Genomic DNA, 19525 nt, shown 5'->3' on the forward strand with positions numbered 1-19525 from the left:
AGTATGCCAGGCAGTGGTGGCGCACGCCTTTAATCCCAGCACTTGGGAGACAGAGGTAGGCGGATTTCTGAGTTCGAGGCCAGCCTGGTCTACAAAGTGAGTTCCAGAACAGCCAGGGCTACACAGAGAAACCCTGTCTCGGGCGGGGAAAGGGGAGCGGGGCGGGACGACAGATAACCTCTAGCCTGACCCAAAATCTAGACTTCTTGCCATTCCCAGTGTACAGTCAGAACAGTGAAGGCTGGGGAGGTGGTGACCCCTGCTGAGGGACACGTGACAAGGCAACACTCACACTCTGGGCATTTGGTGCTTAAACCCTGTTTCTCAGGGGAGACCCCTGGGAAGAAGTAGAAAGCATCACCCTCAAATGCTAGAAACCGTATCATGTCCCTAAGGGATAAAAATAGGAAATAGCCTAGACAGGGTTGTGGTGTTGGGGGAGCCCCAGGAGGGCTGCACCAGGACACACTGATCCAGCAGTGGGCTGATGGCAACTGGGATCCCAGGAAAGTGGCCAGCAGTCGTCTGAGACACACATGAGCTGCTCGGCTGCCTGTCCCTTTCCCATGTGGCTTCCCAGCCTAAAAGAGGTACTGCAGGGACTCAAATTGCGGAATCACAGATGTGAGAGTTAACCAATGCATTCTCACACCGGAACATGTGTGTAACCAGCCCGCAGCACAGATGGGGAAGCAGCACTCAATTGCCTGCCCCAGGCCTCTTTCTAGTCCTTCTGTCTGAGAAGCCTTTGTCCTTGACCCTGTGTCAGGCCAGCACGCAGAGAAAGACTTGCAGAGGTCTGGCCCCACTTAGTCACTGCCCCTGTAGGCATTTAACTTCACAGAGCCTGTACCTTCCCTCATCTGCACTGGAAAAAGGCACGTGCTATGCTGAGCTCTGATGTTTTGAGCGGTCCTGAATGGGCTGCGAATACTTCAGTTGATAGAATGGTTGCCTACCAGGCAAGACGCTGGCCTTGATGCCCAGCATCGTATAATCCAGGCATGATGGCGCATGCCTGTAATTCTAGTGCCCAGGAGGTTGAAGGCTGGATGATCAGAAGAAGTTCAGGGTCAAGGCAGAAAGACAGGTTAGCCGCTAAAGCGCTTGCCGAGGCGAGCTTGGTGGCCTGAGTTGATTCCAGGAATCTAAGAAGGGTAAAGGTGAAGGGAAGAGAACGGTCTCCACGGAGTTGTCCTCTGACACACACTCGAACATGCCATACATGTACCCACCCACATGCTTACCCACATACCCACATGCTTACACACACACACACACACATACTATCACACATGTACCCACCCACAACCTGATCATCCTGGCTCTATCACAAGATGAAAGCCAGCCTGAGCTACATGCAACCCTGTCTCAAAGAACAGCCAGCCAGCCAGAGAAAAGCTGTGCACTGGGGCCACAGAAGGCCTGGTTACCGAGGAGGGAACAATCCATTTCCCAGCTTCTGTCTGCTTGGCTTCAGATCTGCCCTTCACATCCCTCAGCTGTAAGAATGGGGGTAAAGGGTGGACAAGCACACACAGGCTCCTTCCTTCCCTAAACCTTTCCCTCACCGTCTCCTCTTCCACAGTGGAAAAAGCATTGGTTTGTGCTGACGGATTCAAGCCTCAAATATTACAGAGACTCCACGGCTGAGGAGGTGAGGTGCCTGGGTGGGCAGGCCCGGGGAAGGGCTGAGAGCCGTGGCTGTGGCTGGGGTTCATGGAGTGGGGACCCACGGTGGATCTTGTTGCTCTAGGCAGATGAGCTGGATGGTGAGATCGACCTGCGGTCCTGCACTGACGTCACAGAGTATGCGGTCCAGCGCAACTATGGCTTCCAGATCCATGTGAGACTGCGGGTAGACCCGGGAGGCAGGGGGTGTAACTCGAGGCCCTGGGCAGGTGGCGGCCTGACTCACTCACTCATTTAGTCTCAGACTGCCCTCTGCCAGTCAGCAGTTCTGATGCCCATACTTAACAGACCTAGAGAGTTCTGGAGTGAGGCACTTTCCACACCCACTCAACCCTATACCCCTTCCTGGGATGGGGAGGGAACACAGGGCTGGCCGTGTGGCGAGCTACACATAGGATGTCCCTGCAGACCAAGGACGCTGTTTATACCCTGTCGGCCATGACCTCGGGCATCCGGCGGAACTGGATTGAGGCTCTCAGGAAAACTGTGCGGCCAACTTCAGCCCCAGATGTCACCAAGTATGTGTCGGGCTAGGCTGGGACCCTTGTGGGGGGGGGGGGATGAGGATGTTGTGTCCCTGAGTGGGGTTCTGTGCACTCACCTGAGGGGCCCTGTGGCTGTACTTTCTGGGGCTCAGTTAATCTAGTGACACATTGCAGAAAGAGCGGCACATGTCCTTGGTCATCCAGAGATGAGAGCTGAGGGTTTGACCCGCTGTCTCATTCCGTCCTCCTACATTCTAACAGCTGGAAGGGGTCCTGGGGCTGTAGAGAAGAGGCTTAAGAGGCTCTTCTGTCTGCTAGCTCGGCCCTGGCCCCGGCCCACGGCTGCCTCTAGCTGCCTCGGTTAAAGGGATAAGTCCCCAAGCCTGACTAGACCCTGGTCATGCAGCCGGAGGCCGGTGGCTTTTCCATCTGCGTCTCAGATTCCTCACTTGTTGTGTTCGCTGTTGTGTCTGCACCCACGAAGGCATGTGTCCAGGGCCCTTGGTGAATTCTGCAGACCTGCACTGTCAGGCTGCTGCCCAGTTGTAGACTAAAGTGCTCTGCAAGAATGGCCCAGAGGTGTGCAGTGCAGGTCTCATGTGCAGCCCAGCAGCTTGGTCATCAGGTCAGAGGGCACAGCTGAACTGCAGAGAAGGCCCTTTAGAGGGAGTTGCTTCTACCCAGCCCCTAGAAAGCAGTCCTGTGATCACATTGCTTCAGGGGATGCTGGGAAATGTAGTTTGGAGCTGAATGACAGTGAACACAGCTGAGCTGCTGCTGCCACTCAACATCTCAACAACTACTCGCTGTCCACTCAGGTTTCAGTGTCTCCTCGTCAGCAGTGCCTACCCTGTGCCCTAAACCCAGGGTCTGGCCTTACGCATTTTTTTTTTTTTTTTTTTTTTGGTTTTTCGAGACAGGGTTTCTCTGTGTAGCCCTGGCTGTCCTGGCACTCACTTTGTAGACCAGGCTGGCCTCTAACTCAGAAATCCGCCTGCCTCTGCCTCCCGAGTGCTGGGATTAAAGGCGTGCGCCACCACGCCCGGCGCCTTACGCATTTTTAAGGTTTCTTTTGTTTTGGTGTGTGTGTGTGTGTGTGTGTGTCTACCTGCCTGGGTGTATCTGTATGTGTTACCTGTGTATATGTCTGTGCACCATGTACATGCAGTACCCATGGAGGTCAGAAGAGGGCGTCAGATCCCCCTAGTTGTGAACTGCCATGCCAGTGCTGGGTACCAAACCCAGATCTTCTGCAAGAGTAGCCAGTGCTCTTAACTGCTGAGCCATCACTTCAGCACTTCGTGCATTTGTCGTTGCTATCGTTGTTCTAAGGCTTTCATAACACACACACCAGCATTTGCAAAGGCTCTCCCATTTGCTTTGCACGCTGAACCCCCACATCCATGCCTCATGAGGCATTGCAGTCCCTTGTTCCTCATACAGTAACTGGGACTGCAAGAGGGAAATCCACTGGCACATGATCTTGCTAGGGTCTTCCCGGAGTCTGATAATGAGTGATAATGAGGAGGTATGAGTTCTCAACCTCTAGGCTGGTCTGCTTGCTCGCTGGGGTCCATGTCCAGCTGCTGGCTTATGAGTAAACGCCTCTGCAAGTGCTTCTATGAGGCTGAGTGGACAAAGATTCCCCCGACTGACGAAGTTCTGCTGATGTCCTAGGCTCTCCGACTGCAATAAGGAAAACACGCTGCACGGCTATGGCACCCAGAAGAGCTCCCTGAAGATAGGGGAGCAGCGGACAGGCTCTGAGGTTATCGGCCGGGGTGGTCCTCGCAAGGCGGACGGACCACGGCCGTCACTGGACTACGTGGAGCTCTCTCCATTAACGCCAAGCTCCCCACAGCGTATGCGCACTCTGTCCCGCTCCACTCCCGAGCGCCCCACCAAGCAGGAGGATCTGGAGCGGGACTTGGCCCAACGCTCTGAGGAAAGACGCAAGTGGTTCGAGTCCACGGACGGCAGGACCCCAGAGACGCCCAGTGGCGATGGGTCTCGCAGGGGCCTGGGTGCCCCCCTGACTGATGACCAGCAGAGCAGGCTCAGTGAGGAGATTGAGAAGAAGTGGCAGGAATTGGAAAAGCTGCCCCTTCGGGAGAACAAGCGAGTGCCACTCACTGCCCTCCTCAACCAAGCCCACAACGAGCGTCGGGGACCTACAAGTGACAGCCATGAGGCCCTGGAGAAGGAGGTAGGGTTCTCTCCCCAGCTTCTGTCTGTATCAGTGGGCAAGGCCTGACATTGGTCCTACAGCCCTAGAGTGATGAAGAGCTCTCGGGGACCTACAAGTGACAGCCATGAGGCCCTGGAGAAGGAGGTAGGGTTCTCTCCCCAGCTCCTGTCTGTATCAGTGGGCAAGGCCTGACATTGGTCCTACAGCCCTAGAGTGATGAAGAGCTCACCCCTTATTTGACCTGCCAACTGGCACCTCAGGCTCCTCACAGGGACTGACGCTTTGCACTGCCTCTGTTTTGTATGGCTTTGTTCTGCCCTTAACCACAGGGAAGAAACCTGAGGAACGGTGAAGAACAGACCCATTGGCTGTGGTACTGTGACATCCTGAGCCATGTTAGGTGCCTCTTTGCCCTCCTTGTCATCTGATCTGCTAGGTCCCACTAGCAGTTTTTACCAGTGGGAAGTAAGGCACAGGGATGTCGCCCCATTCCCTTCACAGGATGATAGATACAGTGACTACAGTGTACTCTTCGCAACCTGGTCTTTTCTCTCTGGGCCAAAGCTCACCTAGGTCATTGACCTAGCCATCCTGAATCCAGACACAAAGTTCTTTGTCGGTCCCTCTCAGGACTACTGCCCTTCTCCAAACCAGAGCTGTTACTACACAACCTGGGGAAGCTGGGCTTGTGGCGTATGGAGCTGTGGGCTCCTCCCCCCAGCCCCCTTCCCCATTTCAGGACACCCAGTGATCTGGGCTTCTTGTGTCCTAGGTCCAGTCTCTCCGTGCCCAGCTGGAGGCTTGGCGTCTCCGAGGGGAAGCTCCTCAGAATGCACCAAGACTCCAGGAGGACAGCCATATCCCCCCAGGCTACATCTCGCAGGTAAGGCTGAAGAACTGCTCTGTGGGCGGGGAACAAGCTCCTGGTTGCTGTGTTGTCAGAGAGCACCCATGTTTGGGGAGCCCTCTCTGTGTGTGAGACTCATTGCCAGGCATTTGCTACACATCATGTTGTCTAATCTCCCCACAGCTGGTGGGCATGATCACTGTGCCCATTTTACAGACAAGGCCACTGAGCTCTGAGAGGGTATGTGACCCGCCCGAGGTTCCCCAGCCTGCAGGTGTCAGAGGTGGGATTTGAGAATGGGTCCAGCTGACTGCAGAGCCTGTGTGTGAGTCCCCGTGTGACTAGTCTGCACTTGGACCTCTTCCTTGCATCCCTGTGGGGAAGTGGGGGACCCAGTGGTCCTGGGAGTCCCTCTCCTAATCCAGGGAGAGGCTTTCCCTGCCTCTCAAGGAGGTCCTGGGGACTTGGGGGCCTCCAGTTTACCCTCAGGAGTTTGCTTGAGACAGCAGTTCTCCACAAGGGAGGGTGACTTTCTCCCTCTAGGGCAACCTTGTCTGCCCCTGGAAAATGACTTTGTCCCCTGGGGACATCTGTCTATGTCTGGGAATGATTTTGATTCTCACAACTGGATAACTAGCTCACCAGAAGAAAACTGTGTGTGTGCTTATATTTATTATAACTTATAAAAGGTTGTTCAGTATATAATGTATAAATAAAGCATACAGCCCTTCTCATTGTGAACTCCATACAGAAATGGACTCCTCTCAGACTGCTTAAAGAGTTCTCCATATTCTTGTGGCCACAGCTGATTAACCAACACGGGCAGTTCTCATATGCATATTGGCCGATATTTTTATACTAATGAGTAACTTCTCAAGATCAACGCTGTAAGCAAATTCTTCGCTGGGCTGAAGGACAGCTTTCTGTGGAGACGGAGAACATTCTGGCCAGAGTAGTTCACCTCTTTGTTGTTCTGCACAAGTGCAGTTCTAGACGTGACACAGTGTAACACACGTGACACAGTGAGAGGCGGCGTCTGCATTGCTAGTGTGCTCGCCGCTTCCAGACAGCATGGAAGATAATAAGCCGAGTCCCAGTGTGTGACATGGAACAGTTTCCGTGGTGTGAGCCTCCTCGGCGCGATGGACCAGCACTGCTGCGTAGGGTTTCTGCCATCCATCCGTCTGTCCGTCCGGGTGCAGTAGCCATAAGCAAGCCCAGGGCCACACTCGATAGAAAGGCTTTGTAGCGGTGGGACGGACAAGTTTTGAGCATCAGCCATGATGTCTCTGTCATTGTTGCTTTTGTATTGCCATGATAAAGTATCCTGATACAGGTGCCTTAAGGGAGAGAGGGTTTATTTGGTAGGGGGAAGACCTGGCTGGCACCAGGAGCTTGAGGCACCCATAGCCAGGAGATAGAGATGAATGTGTCCACTGACTCTTCACCCCTCTGTGAAGAATGGGACCTAGCAGGGGGTGGGGGGCCTATGACGGTACGTCTCTCCTGTATGGTGGTCTCTCCCCCTCAGTTAAACTACAGAAGACAGGTCCTCACAGGCATGGCCCGAGGCTAGCCATAGGTAATTTCTCACAGCTGTGGCCGGAGGTTTCTTGCCTAGGTGACTCCATAGTCTATCTAGTTGATAATTCACACTGATGCATTTAATGTTTAAAACATAGTTTTGCTTAACATCAGAGTCACAGTTCTGAGTAATTGGAGAGTCAGCTGCCCATAGACTATACCATGCATGCCAGTGCCAAGAAGAGCAAAGTATGCTGGGACGGGGTGGGGGTGGGGTGGAAAGTCCCCTGAGGGCCACACTCTGAGCTCCTGGTGGCCAGTGGGTGGGGATCCTGCTATGCAGACGGTAGAAGGCCAGTTGGTGCCAAAAGTAGGACCTCCAAGAACAAGCTGGAGTTAGTCTCCCGCAGATGTTGCAAGTTCTCCAGTGACACACAAGGAGATCTTGGAGTGCAGTGGATAAGAGGACAGGGCCCAAGCTTGGGGAGCTAGGACAAGGCTGACTGGGAACAGATTGGCTGAAGGGAGATTTTTGGGCCCTGGTAACTGGGGCCCGGGAGGGCAGGGGAGCCCTGGTGGTTCTGGGGCTGGGCTACCGCGTTAGCCAGGGCTGGCTACTGTTGAGTTGTGGGGAGGGGAGGGGAGCCAAAGGAACAAAAGGTGAGGAGGCTATCCTGGGGTTACCTGGGCTAAGGGAGGGTGGAAGTGGCCCAGTGTTGTTGGGTCCTGTCCATGCAGGGTGGGCTCCGGCCTGGGGTCACTGAGTGCAACTCAGAGATCCTCTCTGGAAGGGTCCGTTCACTGGGGTCGGAGCTACTGTATGTGTTCGCGTTTCTATTGGAACCAGCTTGAGAGTTCATTGAAGAAAAAGCTTGTTTTACTCAACTGAACTTTTAGAGGCACTACAGTAAGCTCCAAAGCCACCATAAGAAAATGGAGGCCCAGAAGTTCGGTGTGACCTTTGAACTCTAGGCAGCCCCAGAGCCCTTGCTTCCTGGTCCTCTTCTGCCCCACAGGGCACTTCAAAAGCTGCCAGCGCTCCATCTTAGGAAGTTGGTGCAGGCTCAGGGCAGGTGGGACTAGGGTGCTAAGAGGTGAGGGGGAAGTGCTTGGGAAACAATGACACCTGGGACAGCAGGCACTAGAGAGAAGAGGAACCTTGTAAGTCACATGCTCCTCGGGCCCTGGAGGAGGTGGTTGGGAACTCAGCTGATCCTGGAGAGGTGGCCCTCTCGCAGGCATGAAGGGCTCAACCTGCAGAACAGCTGTGCAGGAAGCAGGGCCTTAGGCACGGGGCCTATTGTGGCCCTGAGGGAGCTAAAGGAGGAGGGCTGTGTAGCTGAGGCAGTGGGCTACCAGAGCTTCCTCCTCTGTCTTGATGTCATGACAGAGAGGTGGCCACCAGTGTCACTAAGGAAGGTGGGTCACAGGTGGCACCTGACTGGCCCTCACCTGGCCTTTTTTGTTGTTTTTGTTTTTGTTTTTTGACAGGGTTTCTCTGTGTAGCTCTCTTTTGGAACTCACTTTGTAGACCAGGCTGGCTTCAAACTCAGAAATCCACCTGCCTCTGCCTCCCAAGTGCTGGGATCAAAGGCATGTGCCACCACTGCCCAGCAGCCACACCATTTTTTAATCAAACAAGAAACAGCCCAGCCTGATGGCACTTTAATGATGGCTGGCCTTTAATCCCAGCTTTTGGGAGGCAGAGGCAGAGGCAGGCAGACCTCTATGAGTTCGAGGCCAGCCTGGTCTACATAGGGCAGCCAGAGATACACAGTGTGAGACCTTGATTAGAAAAACAAACAAGAAATTAAAAAATAAATAAATAAATTCTATAAGAACCACATTTACTTTTTTGTTGTTTTTGGTTTTTTCGAGGCAGGGATTTTGGGTGTGTGTAGCTCTGGCTGTCCTGGATCTAGCATCTAGCTCTCTGTGGACCAGGCTGGCCTTGAATTCACAGAGATCTACCTGCCTTTGCCTGAGTCCTGGGATTATAGGCATGGTGGTGTATAATACCAGCCCTTGGGAAGCTGAAGCAGGCTCCTAAATCCAAGACCAGCCTAGCTAGAGGCTAAGGCCTTTAAAATCTCTGTCTTTAAAAAACACAAACAAAATCACGGGATGGGCTGGAGCTATAGTTCAGTAGTAAGTAGAGCACTCATCTCGAATGCTCAAATCTCTGGGTTCCACTGCAAAAATGTATCTAAATTAAAAGTTAGAAATGAGAGCCGGGCGTGGTGGCGCACGCCTTTAATCCCAGCACTCGGGAGGCAGAGGCAGGCGGATTTCTGAGTTCGAGGCCAGCCTGGTCTACAAAGTGAGTTCCAGGACAGCCAGGGCTATACAGAGAAACCCTGTCTCGAAAAACCAAAAAAAAAAAAAAAAGTGAGAAATGAGCCCACGAGGGCCACCGAGGTGGCTCAGTGGGTAAAGTTACTTGTCTCCAAGCTTGGTGGCCTGAGTTCCATCCCAGAAACCCCCTTAGTAAAGAGAGAACCTTTGACTTCCATATGTGCCTGTGGCATGCATGCACCCCACCCCTAAAGTCAATGTAAAAGGCAGTAAGCCCCTGACGTTTGCCCCAAGTCCTGTGCCTTCCTCTCCCACCCTTGCTTTGTCTGGATCAGCGTCCAGGCCAAGGTGACAAGTCACCACCCACAGCTGATTAGTTGACACACTTGCTCAAGGCCAGTACAGGCTGAGGAGGGGGCTGGACAACCCTTTCTTGGCAGGCTGCAGGTGGGGCCGTGGGATCTGTGTCTTTCCACCATGCTTGCTTTCCTGGCTCATGGTCCCTTCCTTCCTTTCAAGGCCTTTCACTCGCTCTCATCCTCTGCCCTTCCATCTTGGTCAAATTTCTAGATTCTTGTCTTGTGCCCTCCTCATCCCTCAGGCTTCCAGACTCTCTAGGACAGCCTTCTGCTTCTAGGGACAGCTGGTTGGAAGCCCTAGTTCCTTTGTTGGGTCCCAGATCATATATGGATATCTTTGGAGGGCTGCTGTTCTGCAGGCCACAATAGCCTTCCAGTGTTTTCTTTCTTTCTGCATACCTAGATTAGGGCAGGCAGCGGCCTGTTTTGCCCCCGTGAATATTGTCAGGAGTCAGCTTTTATTCCATAGCAGTCCACGTGGCATCCCTGTCCTCCAACAGCTGCCTATTGTGCTTTCCGGGTTTAGACCCCATCGCTGCATCAGGGGCCTCCGAGTGATCATGTAGGTCACCTTCAGTTTTCGTATCCTTAGCGTTGCTGTGGGAACCCTCTTGTCCCCATCCTGTGAGATGTTCCTAGGAGTGAACCTGCCCAAGCAAGGGCGAGAGTTGCAAAAAGGCATCGATGCCTGAAATCCCAAGCACTCAGGAGCCTGAGGCAGGAATGCTGAGAGTTCAAGGCCAGATTGGCTATATAGCCAGACACTGTCTCAAAAAGATTATGATGGCCTGGCGGTAGTGGCACACATTTTTAATCACACCACTCAGGAGGCAGAGACAGGTGGATCTGTGATTTCCTGGACAACCTGGGCTAGACAGAGAAACTCCACCTCGAAAAAAACCCATCAATCAATCAATCAATAATAAATAAATGAGAGTGACAACATCAAGCTGCCCATACACATTTGTCACAGTAGACGTGGGTGGAACTGCTATCTTACCTACAAAACCATTTGTGTGCTGTCAACTGTTCCAGCTCATTGACTAAGCCCCTGCCACGTGACTTACCCTGGCCTCTACCCCAGGCCTAGGCTGGGTCAGGTGTATGGTGTCACCAGGCTATTATGTTCCTGAAGAAGCAGGACCTGGGGAGGGAGGGCAGAGGCAGAACAGGAAAGGTATTTAAGATGGGCTGTGGGGGAAAGAAAGCAACCCAGGAGAGCGTTCCCACTGCAGGCAGAGGAATTGCCTTGGTTTCTAAACTGTTATGCAGGGGGTGGGTGGGCACACGCATGTCAGAGCACGCACATGGACCTCGGAAGACAGCTTTGAGGAGTCGGTGCTCTCCTTCCGTTCTTGAGCATGCTCTGGGGATTGAACTGCAGGCTTATACCTGATGAGCTCTTTCACCATCCCAAGAGCTGGTTTCATAACTGTGAGGTTGCTTGGCAGTGCCAGGCCAGGCAGACATGGGGCTGCGGGAGCCAGACTTAGTCCTGCAAATGGGGAGTCACTGCAGGGCGTAAAGCTGAAGAGGGGCTGGTGAAGTCCGTGAGTGGGGAGAGGTGGGTGGAGGAGGGAGCAGGTATGGAATCCTAGTGCAGCATTTCAGAGTGTGGTCATGAGCCCGGCTCCAGACAAGCCTACAAGGGGGGTGCAGCCTCATGACCTCCCACCCTCTGGCCCACAGGAAGCCTGTGAGCGCAGCCTGGCGGAGATGGAGTCCTCACACCAACAGGTGATGGAGCAGCTGCAGAGGCACCACGAGCGAGAGCTGCAGCGGCTGCAGCAGGAGAAGGAGTGGCTGCTGGCTGAGGAGACGGCCGCCACGGCCTCAGGTGAGGACCAAGGATGAGCCACGGGCAGCGCCTGCTGCCTCCACTTTTGAACTGGGAAACTCCTTAAGTAAGGACGTGGGGGAAGGAACCAGTATTGGTTGGAAGCCCCAGAACTAATCTGTGGTCCAGCTTGCCAAGGGGAAAGTGAAGCAGTAAGAGACCGCCCTTCCTCCCATGGGTTGTGACTGCTCTTCCTTTGGTTCTGTAGACATTGTGGGGGCAGGGCTACCCACAATGTTACCATGTTACCTCCATGCTAGGGGAGAGACACCCATCAGCCACACGCTGTTCTGGTAGAATGTCACCTGCCTAGGTACTAGGGTCAGACCCTGAGATGCTCAAGGGACGGTTGTGAACCTCGCTGTAGCTTGGTAGTGTGTGTGCCTCTCTGTGCCCCGCACATATGGGGCAACCCGAGTGTTTACAGTATCCAGCGAGGGAGGAAGCTGGACCTCAGAGAGACTAGCGAGCTGTCCCAGATAGCATAGGTTGGGAATGGCAGAGCTGGGCTTTAAGCCCAGAGCAGACACTCTGATTGCAAAGCTGGGTTCTGAACTGCCTCACTCTCCCCAAGCCAGAGACAGGAAACACCTGAGACAGACAAACTACTTCCTCTTCCTCCTCTGTCCGGTGCACACCTGCTGTGTGTGCCTGGAACATCCTGGGCAGCCCCTCTGGTCATGAATGGGGTTGTATGACCCGGGGCTTGCATCCTGCTGATACAGGCTAAGTATTCCCTGGGCTCAAGTCCCCGTGGTCCTGCCAAGCCTTGGCTGTGTTCACATTTTAGGGCAGGCCCACCCAGCAGGCAGCCTAGAGCAGCTGCTCCTCCCCGGCAGGATGCAGGCTTCGCCCAGTGGTCCAGCATCAAAGTCTCTCCAGTGAACTTGAACTTGATGGAAGTGACACTGTGTTAAATAACAGACCAGCAGCAGCCTGTGTCCCTGCATGTCAGTGTCTGCCACCCAGGAGGGATAAGATCCACCTAGTGTTCAGAAGTGTTACATTTTGGAATCGTGGCTAGATCTAAGGCTAACAATAAGTCTTTGCAATCCTTAGACTGCCCTGTGCAGTATGGGAAAAATACTGGGTTCTTGGGAGCTCACTGTAGGAAACCGCCAGCAGGAGCCAGTGTTTGGGCCTTCTTCTCTGTGTCAGGAGGAGAAGCTGTGTTTAGCACCTCCAGGAAGGGTCCTGTGGCTGAGGCATTGAGTCACCCGCACACAGCATCACTGGGGTTTGTAGTGACTGCAGAGTTTGCCATCTGGACCACAGGCCAGTCAGGGCAGACAGGCTGTGATGGACAGTCCTCCAGGCACTGCAGAGATGGTGTGAGGCACTGGGCGAGGCTAGCCAGAAGCCACTAAGAGAAGATACTGACGTATCTCCGCATGGGAGTCCGCCACACAGGATTGCCTCAAAGGGGACCCAGAGAGGTTGACCAGCTCTCACAAAGCCACTGGGTTCAGGACACAGCTTTGACTGTGTTCTTTGTGCACCTCTGCCCTATCTGCACCAGTTCAAGCGGGATTGTGATGAACCCTCTTACAACTTGTCCTCTGCCTGTCTGTCCTGCTCCTAGCCATTGAAGCCATGAAGAAGGCATATCAAGAAGAGCTAAGCCGGGAGCTGAGCAAAACCCGGAGTCTCCAGCAGGGCCCAGAGAGCCTTCGGAAGCAACACCAGTAAGATGGTGTCAGGGTCTGGGGTGGGTGTGGCTCCAGAGCCAGGGACACCACTCACCCTGATAGATGTGCCTGGGGCTTTGCTGAGGGCCTTGGCAGAGATCACATGAGTCAACAGTGCCCAAGGCCTGGCCTCTGTGCCCCTTTAGTGTCTCCCAGAGCTGGGTGGCAGTGTTGCTCTTGACCGCTAGAAGAGCCTCCCTGCCCTGACACAGTTCTGGGTGCTGGGGCTGTGGTGGTGTAAGAGGTAGCCCCTAAGCTCACCCTGTCAGGATACCCTGGCAGGCCAGAGAGTGTCACCAACCCACAGCCACTGTAGGCTGGATTCAAAACCACCATGTATCTAAACCCAGTAATGTTGTGATGGGACTCTGGGCCAAGCCGTGGCATGAGCGCCCCCATGGCTATCTCTGCCCTGTCCCTGGCTGGCTAGGCTGGACATGGAGGCGCTGAAGCAGGAGCTGCAGGTGCTGTCTGAGAGGTACTCGCAGAAGTGCCTGGAGATCGGGGCCCTGACAAGGCAGGCAGAAGAGCGCGAGCACACCCTGCGGCGCTGCCAGCAAGAGGGCCAGGAGCTGCTGCGCCACAACCAGGTAGGCGGGGCCCCGGCAGGCAGTGAGTGGGTGGGACTGGCCTGGTGTCAGTCACCCTGACCGGCCTATCCTCTCAGGAGCTGCACTCCCACCTGTCCGAGGAGATCGACCGTTTGCGCAGCTTCATCGCCTCACAGGGCACAGGCAACAGCTGCGGGCGCAGCAATGAGAGGAGCTCCTGTGAGCTGGAGGTAAACGTCCTCCCTCCCCCTCCTCCCTCATGCCAGGTGACCCCTGGCTTGAAGACCTGTGAGGCAGCTCTCTAGAAGGCTGGCTGTCACCTGAAGGTGCCACTCAAAACCCTGAGGTCTTCCAGGCTTAGCCTTCTAGCCTTTGATCCAGCTCTGTCATCTGCTTGTGGAGTGTCGTGCTCAGTGTCTGCCTCTGTGAATAGTAATGTATATAAAACGAATATGAAATGTATATAAAACAGCTAGCATTGCTGGGCATGGTGTGCACAGCTGTAATCCCAGACTCCAGAGGCAGAGGCAGGCAGATCTCTGAGTTCCAGGATAGTCTGACCTGTATACTAAGTTCCAGGATAGCCAGACTCCATAGAGAAACTTTTGTCTCAAGGAATAAATAAATAGATAAAATTAAGGGGCTGCTATCGCCCTGCTTATGGGAGGAGGGGGGTTGAAAGTAGAACATGTGAGTCATTCCAGGGCCACCCAGCTTTTTGTTTCATTCATTAGCAAAGATAGAAGGCAGTGGGTCTCAGTCTTCCTAATACAGTTCTTCATGGTGTGGTGACCCCCAACATAGAATTATTTTTGTTGCTACTTCATAACTGTAATTTTGCTACTGTTATGAATCATAATGTAAATATCTGATATGCTGGACGGTCCTAGACAACCCTGTGAAAGGTCATCCAACGCCCCAAAGGGGTCACGACCCACAGGTTGAGAACCACACCGACATGCCTTGCTTCTGTGCCCAGAGGCTCTAAGCCTTTTGTTCCCTTATCTTCCATCAAGCCCATTAGTCAAGCACTGTTCCTGTGTTCCTGTCTGCTTTGAACCAGTGGAGAAACTGAGAAAGAAGTTCACGGCCTTTTTAAAGGTCACACAGCTATCTGTGTGGGAGCTGGGGCTGGAACCAGGCAGTAGATTGCTAGTCTGAAGTTTCAGGGCTTTCCTGCCAGCCTGAGTTTATGTCTGCCACACACAAACTGCACTGCTCCTTAGAGTTCAGTGAGCTCAGTGGGAGGAGGCCCACCACAGTGGTAGAGCTACAGTTCACGGTAGAGCCACAATACAGCCTGTGCTAGCCCCCTTGATGTTAGTGCCTGACTGTCTAGGAGGGGCAAGAGAAGAGGAATGCAGAAGTAGTGGCCTGGGGGAGCAGGCTGTGCCATGCGGGGACTTTCCGTGCAGGTTGTGTTTGTGCACAGGGGCTTGAGTCTGGGAGGTCCCAGGCTTCGGGGAACTGAATCTGGGTAGCCTCGGCTTCCAGTCCTGCCTTAGCCCAGCCCACGCATCCCTAGGTGCTACTGCGAGTGAAGGAGAATGAACTCCAGTACCTGAAGAAGGAGGTGCAGTGTCTCCGGGATGAGCTCCAGGTGATGCAGAAGGTAGGCTGTGCCAGCACAGGGTCGGGTGTGCTCCGGGTGCTGGCCTGAGCCAGCTGCCATTGGCATAGCCTCGCCTTAGGCCTCCCACTGCCACAGTACAGACAAGGTAACAGCATGAGAAGAGAGAGGGGTGTGACTCACCCAAGGCCCTGCCTGTTTTCAGTCATTCAAGGTCATTTGACTTTGTTACTATTGAGCACCTACTAGGTGCTATGGATATACCTGAAAACAGAACAGACCGCTACCCCATCCTGGCAGTGGGTTGATTCCAAGTGTAGCTGGGAATTGGGAAAGCCACCCAGTTCTGTACAGGGTGTCTAGCCACCATTGGCTTGTTCCTGCCTTTGTGGCGCTCTGAGAGTGTGAGCCAGCGCTGCCCTGACTGTGCTTGGAAGATGGGCAGAGAACTCAATATAGGACCGGAGCCTGTGACCATGCCCTCCCCCGCTCATCCTACCACTCCTTGTGACCCTGGCAAAGGCTTCACCTCCTCAGGCCCGAGCTGCCACTCCTCTAATGGGACAAGGAAGGACAATGAAATCCCCATCACTGGGGGAACCTGGTCTTCTGGGCTACAAGCAGGGGGCAAAGTGGGTGTGTGGCAGGCAGGGAGTGGGTGTGGCGGGCTCCAGCCCTCAGTGTCCCTCTGTGGCCCTAGGACAAACGCTTCACGGGGAAGTACCAGGATGTGTACGTGGAGCTGAACCACATCAAGACTCGGTCGGAGCGTGAGATCGAGCAGCTGAAGGAGCACCTGCGCCTGGCCATGGCTGCCCTGCAGGAGAAGGAGGCTGTGAGGAACAGCTTGGCTGAGTAGAGGTGGGTGAGGACTCTGCAGGGCACATTGATAGCTGAGCCAGCACATCCTTGCCCTGGCTCATTTCTCTCTCTGTCTGTCAGTGGCATCGTTGTGCTAGCTACAAAGGGTTGTTATGGCCATAGGACAGTCCAAGTCTGTTCTGTCAACCTGTGCATGTTTGTCCCCAGGTGATGACACGTGGCTGGATCAGAACCGCCAAGGCCTGCATCTTAGCCACTGTCATGGCCACTTCCCTAGTAGTCTGACCCTCCACAGGCTGGTGGTGGCCCCTGGAACAGTCCAAACTTGCTTTCAGTCTTCTCCCAGCCGCCAAGCTTCATGCTGCAGCCAGCATAGAGCACAGAGGCCCTTCCTGCAGAGGGCTCGATATGATATGATATGATCCAATATAACACGGCCTGTCTACCTTCTCATGTGGCTCAATACTAAGCCACATGAGTCAGGCCACTCCAGGTCACATGCACAGCCCAGAAGAATGGTTTTGGCCCAGCCTTGAGGCCAGCAGTCATGGACAGCCTTGCTGTGTACTTCGACCTGGCCCACACAAGCCTGAGGCCGGGCCTTGCCAATGCTCACCCTTCCTTTCCAGGTCCCTGTGGTTCCAATCAGCTGAGGACCCTCCAGCCCCAGGGGACCAGCGACCCTCCTTCTCTGGCAGAAGTCAGAAGCCAAGCTTTCTCCCCACCCTGGGTCACATGTGTATTCACACCACATACACACACACACACACACACACACACACACATGCACACACATACACACGCACACACACGCACATGCACACACATGCACAGACACTGCGGATCTGAGCTCATCCCTTGCACAGGGTCTTTACCTTGCACCTTCTTCAGGATTTTATATGTGAAGAGATTTTTATATAGATTTTTTTTTTTGCCTTTTTTTTTCTAAAACATTTAAACTTTTTAAAAAGGCAATTTCTTGGTGGCGTGTGCCTCAAGCACTGGCTCCTCTCCCTCTCGTCCCCTACTTGGCCCTCCTTCCTACCTGGGTGTCTCACAAAAGCCCAAGCAGGGCCAGGGTGAGTCAACCAGAGGGAAAAGGCAGCCCTCACTTCCCTGCCCTGGCCTCTGGGCAGGGGGAGGAGCCAGTGGGCAGGGGGAGGAGCCAGTGGCTGGCCCCATAGCCACTCCTCTGAGGGGCGCTGGGTGTGGACCACCAGCGCCACCCATGAAGACGCTTCTCTTCTGTTCCATGAGTCACCCTAACTTAATAAAACCTTCCGGCAACTCTGGCTTTGTGGATGCTGGGCTTCCAGGGTAGGAAGTGGGAATCGGGTTGTTAAAGTGCCTTTCTGTGTCCCACCTCAGCCGAAGCAGGGTCTGTGGGCTCCCGAGGGCCACGCTGAGGCCAGTTCACCCCCTGGGCCAGGGACTTAGACATTTGAGTGATTTGAAGGTTAGCAGCTGTAGCAGCAGCGGCCGCAGAGCCCAGTCTCTACCCTCACAACCATCAAAAATCGCACTCTGACCTGGTTCCCTTGGTGAATCCAGTGGCTCCACCTCAGACTCATTCAAATCATCAACTCATTGGCTGAGGAGCTGCAGAGAGGGCTAGAGCTGTGTCTGCCCTCCCCAACCTCCTCCCCCGCACCTCAGTTTGCCTCTCCAGAAAATGGGTGTTTTCGCCAGGCAGTGGTGGCGCACACCTTTAATCCCAGCACTTGGGAGGCAGAGGCAGGCAGATTTCTGAGTTCGAGGCCAGCCTGGTCTACATAGTGAGTTCCAGGACAGCCAGGGCAACACAGAGAAACCCTATCTCGAGAAAAAAAAAAAAAAAGTTAATGAAAATGGGTGTTTTTTTGCTATTCCCTGCGCTGGGCCGAGATTATGCCCAGAGATTCTCCACCCCTGGTTGGAAGCAGGAGTGGGAACAGTGGATGCGACCATCATGGCAGGCTGTACCCATGGTCACTTTCCCAAGATACAGAAACCACATTGGGTTGAGTCCCAGGAGACTGGAATCCCACAGGAGACACCAGCTCGGCTTGCTGCCAGCGTGAGAGCAGCTTCAAGGTCAGTTTTCCCAAATGGAAAACTCAAGAAGGGCCTTCCAAGCAGAGCCATCAGCAGGAGGAATCGCACTGTGAATATCTCTGGTGTGTTCAGGGGAAGACCCAGGACCCCCTCAGAGCGTATAGCAGTGTCTGTCTGCATCCCTTCCTGTGATTGGTTCAAGAATGGCATGAGTGGCAGGCAGTTTCACCAATGAGATACAAGGGATGCTCCACCATCCACATACTCCTTCCCCTGTCTCAGACTAGCTCAAAAGACCAAGTGTTTGCCATGATTGAGACACCAGGGCTTGTCATGCTCTGCTGGCAGAAGCGTACTTGGCACATGGTGGGGAGTTTTTTGGCAGTTTCTTTCTGAGAAAAAAACAGGCATCTCCCTTCTGACCCAGCCCCTCCCTTCCTGTACAGGTACATAGAGCATCAATGGTCATCCCACTTCACAGCTAGCCCTATTCAAGGTTGCCCAAACCTCACTGCCAGTCAATAATAGAATGAGTGGCCGGGGTTGTATGGCTTAGTTGGTGAAATGTTCTCCAGCAGGCATGAAGCACTGGGTCCAATTCACAATCCTGAGTAAGCCAGGGGCGGTGGTACTTAGCTGTTAATCCTAGCACTTGGGAAATGGAGACAGGAAATTCAGAGGTTCAGTCTCACCCTCGGCTATATAGCAAGCTCCAGGACAGCCTGGACGGCATGTGACCCAATTCCCTAATCCCAGCAAAAGAGCAATTGTGGTATATATTTGTATATAGTGATATGATATGGCAATAAACCATAGCTGCTATGTGCAAAAGCACAGTAAAATTGTCCAGACTTAATGGTTTAGTAGAAGCCATGAAAATCACGTGCCGGAGGGGTTCATTCATATGAAGTTCAAAAGCAAAACAATGAGGCCCTGAGCTGGAGAAGGAGGGACACTACCTAGCAGTGGGCATAGGGATCTTGAAGTTGCAGATGTGTTCTGCCTCAGTCTGGGTGGTGGTGACAGGGCACATACCCGTGTAAGAGGTACCAAGCTTCACGTTTATGGTCTGGGCATTTTATTGGGTACAAATCTTGTCAGTAAACTTTAAAAAAAAATTTTTTTTAAATGTATGTGTATGGGTGTTTTGCCTGTATGTAGTCTGGGTGCTTGGTCCTCACAGAAGAGGGAATCGGATCCCCTGGATTTGGACTTACAGATGGTTGTTAGCTGCCATCAGGGTGCCACAGATTGAACCCAGTCCTCTGGGAGAGCAGCCGGTGCTCTAAGCAATCTCTTCAGCCCAGTAAACTGACTTTTAAAGGAACAAACCAGGGCTGGAGAGATGGCTCAGTGGTTAAGAGCACTGACTGTTCTCCCAGAGGTTCTGAGTTCAATTTTCTAGCAACCACGTGGTGGCTTACAGCCATCTGTAATGGGGTCTGATGCCCTCTTCTGGTGTGTCTAAATGGTGTACTCATATACATAAAATAAATAAATCTTTTAAAAAGAAAAAGAGCCGGGCAGTGGTGATGCATGCCTTTAATCCCAGCACTCGGGAGGCAGAGGCAGGCGGATTTCTGAGTTCGAGGCCAGCCTGGTCTACAAAGTGAATTTCAGGACAGCCAGGACT

General features: G+C 53.5%; 1 protein-coding gene across 3 annotated transcripts in view; it reads left to right on the forward strand.

Annotated features, from left to right (window-relative positions):
* Positions 1-17150, forward strand: part of Triobp (TRIO and F-actin binding protein) — a 57180-nt gene extending 40030 nt beyond the window's left edge. For 2 of the 3 annotated variants that reach the window (XM_021183785.2, XM_021183786.1), the window contains 12 exons: positions 1589-1657; positions 1757-1846; positions 2101-2210; positions 3855-4383; positions 5138-5248; positions 11080-11227; positions 12810-12912; positions 13346-13505; positions 13583-13696; positions 14992-15078; positions 15737-15897; positions 16488-17150. In XM_021183785.2, the coding sequence (XP_021039444.1) occupies positions 1589-1657; positions 1757-1846; positions 2101-2210; positions 3855-4383; positions 5138-5248; positions 11080-11227; positions 12810-12912; positions 13346-13505; positions 13583-13696; positions 14992-15078; positions 15737-15895 (1680 nt within the window). In that variant the 3' untranslated portion in view covers positions 15896-15897; positions 16488-17150. Of the gene's footprint in view, positions 1-1588; positions 1658-1756; positions 1847-2100; positions 2211-3854; positions 4384-5137; positions 5249-5395; positions 6730-11079; positions 11228-12809; positions 12913-13345; positions 13506-13582; positions 13697-14991; positions 15079-15736; positions 15898-16487 lie in introns of those variants that run through there. The other variant, XM_029470025.1, reaches the window with a different exon arrangement.
* The last annotated feature ends 2375 nt before the right edge of the window (positions 17151-19525 follow it).

The sequence above is a fragment of the Mus caroli genome, chromosome 15 (genome assembly GCF_900094665.2).
Source record: "Mus caroli chromosome 15, CAROLI_EIJ_v1.1, whole genome shotgun sequence".
In the NCBI taxonomy this organism is placed as follows: domain Eukaryota; kingdom Metazoa; phylum Chordata; class Mammalia; order Rodentia; family Muridae; genus Mus; species Mus caroli.